This window comes from Chrysochloris asiatica, unplaced genomic scaffold (assembly GCF_000296735.1).
Source record: "Chrysochloris asiatica unplaced genomic scaffold, ChrAsi1.0 scaffold00016, whole genome shotgun sequence".
Lineage (NCBI taxonomy): Eukaryota > Metazoa > Chordata > Mammalia > Afrosoricida > Chrysochloridae > Chrysochloris > Chrysochloris asiatica.
In genome coordinates, this window is record NW_006408534.1 from 6467894 (window position 1) to 6480508 (window position 12615).

Here is a 12615-nt window from a genome sequence, read left to right on the forward strand (position 1 = left end):
AAAGGAAAGAAGTGACTGGTTTACAAGCTTTCAAGAGGGAGCCTAGATCCAGAGGGCGCAGAGGAAGGTAGAATCTCCACTGAGTAGTATCCAATCTGTTTTGGCGGGGCTGATGAAAGCAGATGTAGCTAGGTCTTTTGTGATACAATAGTGAATAATTGCTATCAGGACTGACTGTGAGGGTTGGAAATGTAAAGGTAGACATTTTGTAGCAAAAGGAGGGGAGTGATTGACTTTGCAGTCCAGGAGCAGAGGTCCCTGGGACCATCAAGGGAGAAGTGCAGAGTGTGGGAACCTACCCAGAGAAGCAGTGACACCAGAGATGGAGGCAGAGATGATGACATGGAGCTATGGAGTGGCTAGGGACTCTAGACCCAGAGAGGGAGAGGGCCTGTGTGCTGAGGACCAGGGGGCAGATTTGCCCTTTGGTTGTTTGATGATGCATAGAGGGGATTGTAACCATGACAACGAAACGATAGGATGAATGTAAAGCTAATGTTCTCCCATGTAAACTATCACATTATTCACAATAAAATATTTTTTAAAAATGGGATGGAGAAGTTCTACCCTGCATGCATGGTGGCACCACATTTTGGAGTTAACTTGATGGCAACTAACAACAACCATATGCTGTATTTGGCTAAACTTCATTTAATACGCACATCAAACTCTATGAGGTTGGTCTGATAGGTCCATACAGAGGGAGAAATAGGTTCCTAATGCTTGAATTATTGTTGTTGTTAAGTACCATTGAGTCAGTTCGAACTCATAGGAACCCTGTACAGCATTTCCAAGTCTGTAAATCTTAGTGGATGCAGAAAGCCTCATCTTTTTCCCAAGGAGCTGCTGGTAGGCTCCAACCACTGACCTTGTAGTATGTAGCCTCGTGCTTATACCACAGAACCATACTGCTCCGAACACTTGAATACTAGTACAATATTGCAGAACAAGTAGGACGATAATGAAAGCAGATAGTAGTTTCCAAAACACTTTTGATCATTCACCACATTGCCTTTTCATTTCCCTTATCTTTCCCCATATTAAATTCCTCATCTAATCCTACTGAGAAGTACTGGTATGGTACTGTAGGATAAGCATTGAATTGCTAACTGCAAGGTCAGTGACTCAAACCCACCAGTCGCTCTTTGGAAACTCTATGCAGTATTGTTATGAGTTGGAACCCACTCAACAGCACTGAACAACAATAATAATACTATTGAATCTAGCTATTATATGACTTTGGAATCTGTATCCCCTACAACATCATCACTAACAGTGTCCAATTACCGTCTCTCATGGGGACAAATGCAGTTGTCTCCTGGCACTTTGTCCAGTCCTTTCCCAGCTCCTCCATCTGGCCTCCACCTTGCCCCCAGCAACGCCATCCTATATAGATGGATAAAATTATGCCCCACCTCTTCAGTGGCCCTGCAGTACTTTGCAAGATCTAAAACACTGCATAATCCCGCTTTCAGGGCCATCATGCTGGCCCTCTCTGCCAACATCTCTTACTTCAATCCCTCCCCCTGTCCCAGTGTATCCAGCCATTCTCCACTCTAGCACCTGTGGTCTTTCCCATCTAATTCCTGGGATTTGATCTTTGTTGTTGTTGTAAGTGCTGTAGAGTCGATTCTGATTCATAGTGACCCTGTATAGTGTTTACAAGAAATGACTGGTAGACTGGAATCACAGTCCATAAGGTTAGCAATCCAGTGCTTGTCCTACAGAGCCACACCAGGACTTTAGAAGGCATCTGTTGTTGTTAAGTGCTGTTGAGTTTGTTCTGACCCATAGAGGGCATCTAGAGGGATCTTTTTAAAATTATTATTAAAAGCTCTACCCACCACTTTTCCTTCTTTCTTCAAGATCTGAATCAGATGAAGCTGCCTCTGGGAAAGCCATCCAGACTCTCCTATATGAGCAGGTTACGGCTCCTCCTCTTTATGGCCCTAGGACTTTGTACACATTTTTCACGGAATGGTTTCCGTTGACTAATAGTTGTTGAAATGTCTAATCTGTCTTTCCCACTTGATAATGAGCCCCTAGGTGATAAAGATCAGGTTGTATTTGTCTTTGAATTACCCTCATTCAGAAGAGTGCCTGGCACAAGGTCAGTACTAAATAAATGTTCATTAAATGTACAAATATTCCCATGTTCTCTTGTGTACACATGAACATACAAAGAAACTCTACAGTTCAGTACATGAGAAACTGCACCAGAGTAAGGATGCCTGAATTCAAGTCCAAGCTTGACTGTCAATTGGCTGTTTCAACAGGGACAGTACTTATGTGTGTCCCAGTCTCCTCACATGTAAAAGGAGTGAGCATCTAAGTGCCCTTCCAGGACTCACATTTGATGTTGCAAAGGATTTGACAGCTCATGCCTGAATATGTCTCTTTTTCTCAACAGAAGAACACCTCAGACATCTTCATGGCTCAGAACCAGGAGAATCGAACCGAGATCTCAGCCGTAAAGTTCAATGGCCAAGATTTTAAATACTTGCGGGATCGATGCCTGCGCAGGGGCCAGCTGTTTGAGGATGAGACATTCCTTCCCGTGAATTCCTCCATAGGTCTGCAGTTGCTCCAGAAAAAAAACCTCTCTCAAAGTCCAAAGTGGATGCGCCCAACTGTAAGTGAACCCCCAGGAGCACTCCCAGCTCAGTCTTGCTTTAGCACTTCCTACTGGAGAGACTAGGTGTTCAAACTGGAAGGGCAATGCAAGTCATCTGGTCTCTCTGTAACAATTTTTATCCAGTCAGAAGGATGAAAAGACCCTGTACCAGGAACCAGGAACCTTGGGTTCTTTGTCCATTTTGAGCAAAGTTATCAGATGAAAATGTCTGGATTTTTTCATCTGAAAAATAGAAAACATGAGGATTAAGATTGTAGCCTTTGGTTTCTAGGTCCATAAGTGAGCCAATCTATTGGTCTCCTTGTTCTTCCTTCTCTTCAGACGACTGGCTTTATTTTTACCCTTGTCTCCTTCCTCAAAGGGAAGATATCATATCAGTCATTTATGCTATAGGATGAGTTTAAATAATCACCTTATTGCTATTAGTTATATAAGGAGGCTTCAAAAAGTTCATGGAAAAGTGGAATGAGAAGATACTGGAATTTTTCCACTAACTTTTTGAAGTCCCCTCATATTTGTATTCTCAATCTTAAAGATTTTGATCATGTATAAACAAATTTCAGACACCAGCTGTGAAATTAGGGAGGTATTATAGACAACTCTCAAACCACCCTGACTCCCACAGCCTACTAACTCCACCTTCCAGGAAGGTGTAAGCCCTGCTGATTTATCTAGGGCAACCATAAAGATTAAGTGCATAGCTAATAACTGAAAGGTTGGTGGTTCAAACTCACTTGACAGTTCCAGGAGAGAAAGACCATGTGATCTGCTCCCATAAATATTGTTGCCTATAAAATGCTATGATGCCATTCTAATCTTTCAAATAGGATTGCTATGAGTTAAAAACTCCTCAAAGGCACCTAACAACAACAAGTCCCAAGGGAAATTTCTCAGCCAACTCAACATTCTCATAACCTCCTTAGGGCTACTATTGAGGCAAAAGACCCAGGTAAGGAGTAGTTTGAAGGGTCTAATGCCCAAACCTCCTATTCATGTTTGCCCAAAGCTACCAGCAGAATCTAGAACACACACAAAAAAGGTAATGTAATGTCTAGTAAGCAAGAGATAATGATTCCTACAATTGTTACGAATATTGATTAAATGCCAAACACTCTACTGAATACTTTCGATAAAGAGATGTTGTTGTTGTTGTTGTTGTTGTTGTTGTTGTTGTTGTTGTTGTTAGGTGCCATAGAGTTGGTACTGACTCATAGTCACCATATACACAGCAGAATGAAACACTGCCCAATCCTGGGCCAAACTCACTATTGTTGCCATGCTTGAGCCCATTGATGCTGCCACTTTGCCAATCCATCTTGCTGGAGGTCTTCCTATTTTTCCCTGACCCTCCACCTTACCAAACATGATATCCTTCTCCAGCAACTAGTCCCTACTGACAACATGTCCAAAGTATGAGAGACCTAGATTCATACTTCATATAGTCCATGTTCCAATTATTAATGGATGTTTACAGCTGTTTCTCTTCATTTTGAGTTGTGCCCCATCAGCAAATGAAGGTCTCGTGGGCTTTTCTCCCATGGGCTTTACTCCATTTGTGTCATCACGGTCAACTCTACTTTGACGAGGCAGCTCTTCCCCAGTCGCATTTTGAGTGCCTTCTAACCTGAGGGGCTCATTTTCCGGTACTATATCTGACAGTGCTTCTCTGCTATTCATAAGGCTTTCAGTGACTAAATATTCAGAAGTAGTTCATCACTCCTTCTTCCTAGTATGTCTTTGTCTGAAAGCTCATCTGAAACCTGTCCACCATTGGTGACCCTGCTGATATTTAAAACACCAGTGGCATAGCTTCCAGAATCACAGCAACTCACAAGCTACCACAGTACGACAAACTGACAGACGAGTGGTGGAAAGAGATGTTGTTAGGGTCTACAAAAAAGATATTATCTGAAGATGCTTGCTAAGAAGCTATATGATCCCTGCTTTTAAAATCATTTGTCTGGCTGGTGGACTTATAATTCCATTCTGTCTGTGGGAAGGAGCCTTCAAGACATTGAGCTCTATAGGTGACACTTCTTGCCCCAACTTGGGCCAGGTTTACAGCTCTGGGGGAGAGGAGGACAAATGGAGATAGTTGAGGGTTGGAGATGCTGCTTAAAGAAAGTTTGGGTTGTTTTGGCCTTCTAGGCTCCATCTTAACAGCCAGAGGCAAAAGGTGGTCCTCAACAGCTCTCTTCTTATCTTCCTCTCTGAGTCAGAGAACTCTATTTAAAGATGTTCTGAAGGGTCATATTTTTTTCCCTTTGTTATTTTCAGAAGGTGAGAATCTTTTAGAGGGATGTCTCTTTCTTCACAAGGTGCTGAGCAATAGGTGTAAGACCATATTTACAGTGTTAGAGAGTTCATAGCATTTCTATTTAGCAGAGGCTGAGAGGTTTTTTAATGTCTAGTTCCAGCAACTTCTCAGCTTGCCTTTTGGGGGCAAAGAGAAACTGAGACAAAAGTGAAATGACTCAGCTAGAATCATGCCAAGCACCCAGAATAGAGGCAAGCAAGGGCCAAATACATTTCACTCCCACTTCTCTCCTCCTCCAAAATCATATCCAAACTGTACCAGGAGGTCATTTTTCATTCCAGCACTTGTTTTAAAATGTATATATGGGCATATCCTAATTCTTTGTGCACTTTACCACAGCTAGCAGACTTTACATTCGCATGGTACTTTCAGAATTTACCATGTGTCTTCTCTTTCTTGTCTACTTTTTCATCCTTGATTGTAAAGAAATCTCAAATGAGGTTGGGACAGGTTACGCGTTTGCCCCAAGGTAGCATGATTAGTGAGGGAAGGGTCTAGTAGTTACACTAAGCTGCTTGACACTAAATGCTACAGTTTTCCTCATGTGAGCTTGTGTACCTAACAGGGACTCTGTTAGGATTTGGATTTGACTCAGGTTTTAATTTCCATATGTGCAATAGAAAGGAACCCTGGTGACATAACAGTTATGCACTTGGCTATTAAACAAAAGGTCAGGGGTTTCAATACATCAATTGCTCCACAGGAGAAAGACTTTGCAGTCTGCTTCCATTAAGATTTTAGCTTCATTTTAAGACCATTGTCACAAGGGCCATTGAGGTCAGTTGGCATAATATAGTCCACAAAGACAGTGTTCTACATCCTCCTTTGGTGAGTAGCGGCTGGGGTCTTAAAAGCTTGTGAGCAGACACCTATGATGCAGCTACTGGTTTCTCCACATCTAGAGCAAAGAAGAGTGAAGAAAATCAATGATGCATGGAAACAATTAGTCCAGTGGACTAAGGGACCATGTAAGCCTCAGCCTCCACAACCCTGGGACCAGAAAAACTAGATGGTGCCTGGCTACCATTGTTGGCTACTCTGAAAGGGATCACAATAGAGAGTCCTGGATAAAGTGGGAGGAAAATGTGAAACAAAATTCAAAATCACAAATTAAAATAAAACAAAAAGAACAGATATATTGGTCTGTTAGAGACTGGTGAAACACCTAAGACTATATGACCCTTAGTCAATTTAGACCTCGAACTGAACTCACCCCCATGGCTCAACTTCCAGTCCAACATTGTTGTTGTTGTTGTTAAGTGCCATCAAGTTAGTTTTGACTCATAGGCACCCTGTACAGTGTTTCTGAGGCTGTAAATCTTTCTGTGAGCAGAAAGCTTCATCTTTCTCCCATAGAGCAGCTGGTGGGCTCAACCTTGTGCTTATATTACAGAGCCACCATGCTCCTCTGTCAAATATTGGTGGTGGTGGTGTCGTGGAGTTAGTTCCAACGCATAATGACCCTGTGTAGGATTTCTGAGGCTGTATATCTTTATGGGAGCAGAAAGCCTCATATTTCTTCTGTGGAGTGACTGGTAGATTCAAACTGTTGACCTTGAGATTAGCAGCCCAACTTGTAACCCACTATGCTGCCAGGGCTCAATCAAAAATTGTTGTTGTCATTGTTGTTAAGTAGTGTCAAGTGTGTTCCAACTCATAGCGACCCTGTATAAAGTTTCCCAGGAGAAGCTAGTGGGTTTGAACTGCTGACCTGTGGTTCACAGTCTAGTGCTAATCCCACAGTGCCACACTAAAAGTCCCAGTCAAACATTAGACAGGCCTATAAGATGAACAATACCATGGAGGCATGTATGCCTTAGAACAATCAACCCTACAACATCCAAAGGGTAGCATTTGCCCAGCGATAAAGCTGAGATAGCAGAAATGGATACGAAAAAGGACAAATGGAGGGAGGTAGAAAGAATTACATGTGGGCACTGCAATCAATGTCATAAAATAAAATGCATATGAATCGTTGAATGGAAAACCAATTTGCTCTGTGAATTTTCACTCAAATTACAATAAAAAGTTAAAAAAGAAAGAAAGAAAACATCTGGAATCTTAACAACTCTAAGCCTCTGTGGTTTGAATGGAAATCTCAAAGCTTTTTTGTTAAATAATTAAATAATCTCTTAAATTAAAAACAAAAAAACATTTCATCCTTGGAAGCTCTAGGAGCAGCACTACTCTGTCTTATAGGGTCATTATGAGTTCAGTATGTACTTGAAAGCACATAGTAACAACATGTGCTATAGTTGAACCTTGGGCTGACCCTTTTACTAAGTGGGGTACTAGAAGTGAAGGCTAATGTACTCATCTCTTCAACACTGAAAGAAGCTTAATTGTCAAGTTTACAGCTGAGTATTGCTCCTGCTGTGGCGCTGTGGGTTAATGCATCAGACTGCAAAGTCAGTTTGAACTGCAATGTCAGTGGTTCAAGCTCACCAGCTCCTCCTTGGAAACCCTATACAGGGTCGCTATGGGTCAGAATTGACTTAACAGCACTTAACAACAACAACAAATTGCTCCTGCAAAGATTTACAGCCTCAAATACCCTATACAGAGTCACCATGAGTCGGAACTGACTCCATGGCACACTGCCACCACCACTGCATATTGTTGTTGTTAAGTGCCATTGAGTCTGTTCTGACCCAAAGCGACCCTGTATAGGGTTTCTGAGGAGCAGATGGTGAACTTGAACAACCAACTTTGTGGTTCGAACCAATTTTTCAGTCCAGCACATTAACCCACATTGCCACACCAGGACACCCACCACCATATATAGTCAGTACATATCAATGGCCAGCATTTCTATACTGCCTTTACTTATTTAATCCCTATGATAAGTATGAGAGGTACTATTATTAGCTCCACGTTACAGATGAGAAGCAGTAACAAGAAAGCTGAGTGACTGGTCCAAAGTGATGCATGATGTGTAACCACTGATGTGGCCCCAAATAGCTCCTTAGGCAATCACCACATTCTAGATGTTTCCTGATTGTAGGATGTGAAACACTTCAGGCAACTACTAAACCCTGCCATGGGCATCATCCTCACTTGAGTATTCACCCAAGTTGATGAATTCAGCAATAGTCCAAGATCAGGGGTGTGAGAACTTTCTTCTAGTGTGAACAAGTTATTTCGTGTCCCATACTCCTCAGTTCTCTTTCTTTCTCTCTTTCAGTGTGTATGTGTGTCTTTCTTTAGAAAATTTCTAACACTTTTAACCTCCCAAATTAGCTTCTGCAACAGCTTGTGACAATGTGCTGAGAAAATGGCACTGACAGAACTCAACTCCTCATCAGTCTTAACGCAAGAGACAATGCTGAGCATGACATATATATTAAGCATAGTGTCTATAGTAGCTTCTCAAGCTAGATATGGTACTGAAAGTGATTTCTTTTTAGTAGAATTTGTATTTTATGGATAATAATAATAATTATCAACAGAGTCCTGGTGTGGTGCTATAGGATAAGCACTCGACTGCAAGGTCAGTTTGAAAAACAAGGTAAGCAGTTCAAACTCACCAGCTGCCCCTCTTAACAAGAATAAGAAAGATCATTCATCAAGTGTGTACCTGGATTAGGTATTATGTTAAGTACTTTACATGCAACATCTCATTTAATTACCCTAAGTCCTATGAGGTAGATATATTATCCTCATTACATAGATCAGCACTGTCCAATAGAACTTTCTGTGATGTGGAAATGTTCTTTCTATGACAGTCGCATGTGGCTATTGATCACTTGTAATGTGTTTAGTTCAGCTGAGGGACTGAGCTTTGACTTTTGCTTAAATTAATTTATATTTAAATGGCCACATATGGTTGGTAGCTACAGTATTGGACAGCACAGAATTGTAGATGGTAAATCTTCACAATATAGTCACCACAGTGAGTTAGGTTGTTGTTGTTAAGTGCTGTCAAGCTGATTCCAACCCATAGCAACCTATAGACCCTATATAGGGTTTTCAAGGAGCAGCTGGCAAGCTTGAACCACCGACCTTGCAGTTCAAACAACTTTGCAGTCTGATGCAGTAGCCCACAGCACCACACCAGGACTCCATTGAATTAGGTTAAGTGCTTGTAATTTCATATATGTCCTTCCCCATTCTGTAGTGAAAGAACACTTTAGTTCTCCACTGAGGAATGGGCCATGTGTCTGTTGTCTGGTGGGTGCTTGGAGCACCACCGTGCCCTTAGCTATATCCTTTAATCTTCCAAAAGGCTAATTTACTAGGAGTGATTCACCTTGGTACCTAAAGGAGTTTTCAGGGGAAGGGAAATAGGGGGAGGTCAACAAAGTAGGAGTCCTGTGAGGTTCAGATAACAAAAATGACTGGGCCAACAGCCAATTATCATTGAGCTAAAGAACTTTGATGCCAATAAATCAAAGCCCTGTGGCAGAAATAGAAAAGGGAGTGGATCCTGCCCCCTAGACCAGGCTGAACTGTGGAGACTGTGTCTAAAGGCTGAGATGCTAAACACCTCATCCAAGAGCAATGCACAGTCTGGTAAAGTGCATAGGCAGCTTGGGGAAAGAATGCAGACATCTCTGCTTAACATCTGCAAAGTGGTGTCACATTGGAAAGGACACATCTACAGAGGTGTTTGAGGTTGGGTACCTTGTTCATTAGCAATTTAGAAAGGGTGCTTGTTAAGATTTCAGGGACTGTTACTCTGGCAAATCTAATAGAAAACAGATCGCCCAAACTTTGCTTTCAGAAAGGACTCCATAATCCAGAACTAATAAGACTACTTAATTGAATTATTGCTGTTGGATTCCCATTGTACAGATTAATGCTTCAGAGTCCTCAAAGGCCCCGAATGTAGTAGAGCATACAGGGTGCAAAACATCTTAGACCTTACCAAATAAGTTGAAGAATGAGTCTTTTGGGCCTGGGGGCTCAGGACTGTAGTCTCAGGAGACTTCAAGATCAATTGGCAAACAAAGTCCACAAAGACAATGGTCTACACCTATCCTGGACTTTAGAGGAATATAGATAATCCAAAAAGAGTGAAGGTAGAAATAGTGGTGGTAGTTGTTATGTGCAGTGGAGTTGGTTCCGACTCACAGTGACCCTGTATAGGGTTTCCGAGGTAGTAAATCTTCATGGAAACAGAAAGCCTTATCTTTTTCCTGCAGAACAGCTGATAGTTAGTTTCAAACCACTGACCTTGAGGTTAGCAGGCCGACTCGTAAACACTACACGACCAGAGCTCCTGAAGGTAGAAATAGAATAAGAAAATGTTAATATTGAGAAGCCATTGTCTGCTAGTGTGGATCAGTGGTGAGGAGCAAGGCACAATGGAGGCAGTTGCTTGATTCATATGCTGCTTCCTGTATGACCTTGAGTCAAACACACAACCTTTCAGAACCTACTTTCTTACCTTGACCGGGCATCAGAATCACCTTAGAAGTCTTTCTAAATCCTGAGCCTTAGCTCTCCCTGACCTACTCCATCAAAGTTGTGGGAGGCAGGCCCAGTAGTCTACATGCCTCCAGAGCTCCTGGGTGATCCTAAATCAAGTGGAGACTCTGACTGATACTTCAGCATGAATCTGATCTAGGGTCTTACCACACTGACTTCTCCACTGTCTCTGTAGGGCTAGCAGAACTGGTGACTGATGACCTGCCCAGAGTCAGGGCATTTCCCTCTTCTATGTCTATTTTATTTGTGGGCTTTGTCTCAGTAAGTGAGTCTGGCAGATTGAAATGCTTCTAGCTATAATTTCCCTCTTCTACCTTCGTTCTTTTTGGATTATCCATATCCCTCTCCCCTAAAGTCCAGGGTGGGTGTAGAACATTGTCTTTGTGTAGTATGTTATGCCAATTGATCTTGATGTCCCCTGAGACTGTGGTCCTGAGCCCGCAGGCCCAGCAATTCATTCCCTGTTTGATAAAGCCTATGAAGTTTTGTATTCTGTATGCTCCACCACATTCATGGGTACATTTTCAGAAAAGGTGAAAACCCATGTACAAGTACATTCTACATAAACTTTTAAGACTCCAGATGAGTAGCAACTGGAGTCTTATAAAAGTCCATGAGTGGCCATCTAAGGTGCAATTATTGGTCTCTTCCTTTCCGGAGGAAAGAAGAGTGAGGAAAATGAAGACATGTGGAAATAATTAGTTTAATTCACTAGTGGCCCACATGAACATCAGTCTTCAAGACCCTGAGATAAGAACTAGATGGTGCCTGGCTACCACTACCAACTGCTCTGAAAGGAATCACAGTATAAGATTCTAGAGTGGGAGGAAAATACAGAACAAAACTCAAAAGCATAAAAAAGACCAGGCTTACTGGTTGGATAGAGACTGGTGGAACCCCAAGACTATGAGTCTTAGTCACCCTACAGGTGACTAAACTTGCCTTTGTAGCTCAATGTGCAGCCAACCAATTGTTGCTTTCTGTTGTTGAGTCTGTTCCAGCTCATAGTGACTCTATACAGAGTTTCCAAGGAGTGGCCGATGAGTTTGAACTGCCAGCCTTGAGATTAGCAGTCCAGTACTTATCCTACAGTGTCATACAAAGACTCCTAGCCAAAAATAGACAGGTCCTATTGTTGTTGTTAAGTGCTGTGGAGTTGGTTCCAACTCATAGTGACCCTGTATAGATAGGGTTTCTGAGGAGCGACTGGTGAGCTTGAATCTCCAACCTTGAGGTTCAAACCAACCTTGCAGTCCAGTGCATTAACCCACACCAGGACTCCAGGCAGGTCTATAAGAAAAACATGCTCCAGAGAATAATCAGCCATTTGAGATCATAAGGGAAGTATTTACCCAAGGACAACCTTCAGAAGGGCTAGGGAAATAAGGATGGAAACAGCAAATAGGGGGAGGAAGTGGAATACCTGATGGGTATTACACTGAGGGGTTTGCAATCAATGAGATGAAACAAAATATGTATGAAATGCTAAATGTAAAACTGATGATCTGCTCTGTAAACACTTCACAATAAAAGTTTAAATTAAGTTCAGGGTAAGGAAGAAATAGAGAGCGAACTGTGAAAAGGTATTCTTAGAAAACAGAAGACATAGGTGTTTTGTACCCAACTTTGACGCAAATGATTCCAGTGTTTCACCATAAACTGTGGTGGTAGAATTCTTTGTTGTGCAGTTATCATGACATTGAAATATCTTTATTTAGAATGGGCTTTAATTTGTTGGTGAATTTTGATTTTCTGGTAGTGTAGTGATTACGAGTTGGGCTACTAACCTCAAGGTTGGCAAGTCGAAACTACCAGCTGTTCTGCAGGAGAAAGATGAAGCTTTCTGCTCCCATAAAGATTTACAGCCTCAGAAACCCTGTGAAAGGTCACTATGAGTCGGAACCAACTCCACGGCATACCACCACAACCACCAATCATGAAATGCTATGTGTTAATTAAATGCCTTCATAGCATTTATTGAATGGTATGAGTTTTCCTTCTATGGCTCATTTAAGTGCTAGATCAGCAATGGACTGTGAACCACAAAGTCAGCAGTTCAAACCGACCAGCCAATCCTCAGAAACCCTATACAGTCTCTATCTTGGCTAAAAGCAGAGAATACCAGGAAGATATTTACATGTGCTTTATTGATGCAAAGGCTTATGACTGGGTGGATCATGACAAGCTATGGACAATATTGTGAAGTGTGAGTGTTCTGGAACACTTAATTGTG

At 41.9% G+C, this 12615-nt stretch overlaps 1 protein-coding gene across 1 annotated transcript in view; it reads left to right on the top strand.

Moving 5' to 3' along the window:
• Positions 1-2431: 2431 nt before the first annotated feature.
• Positions 2432-12615, top strand: part of CAPN13 (calpain 13) — an 88324-nt gene continuing 78140 nt past the window's right edge. Inside the window, exon 1 of the mRNA XM_006835280.1 lies at positions 2432-2632. Within this exon, the coding sequence (XP_006835343.1) occupies positions 2432-2632 (201 nt within the window). The remainder of the gene's footprint in view (positions 2633-12615) is intronic.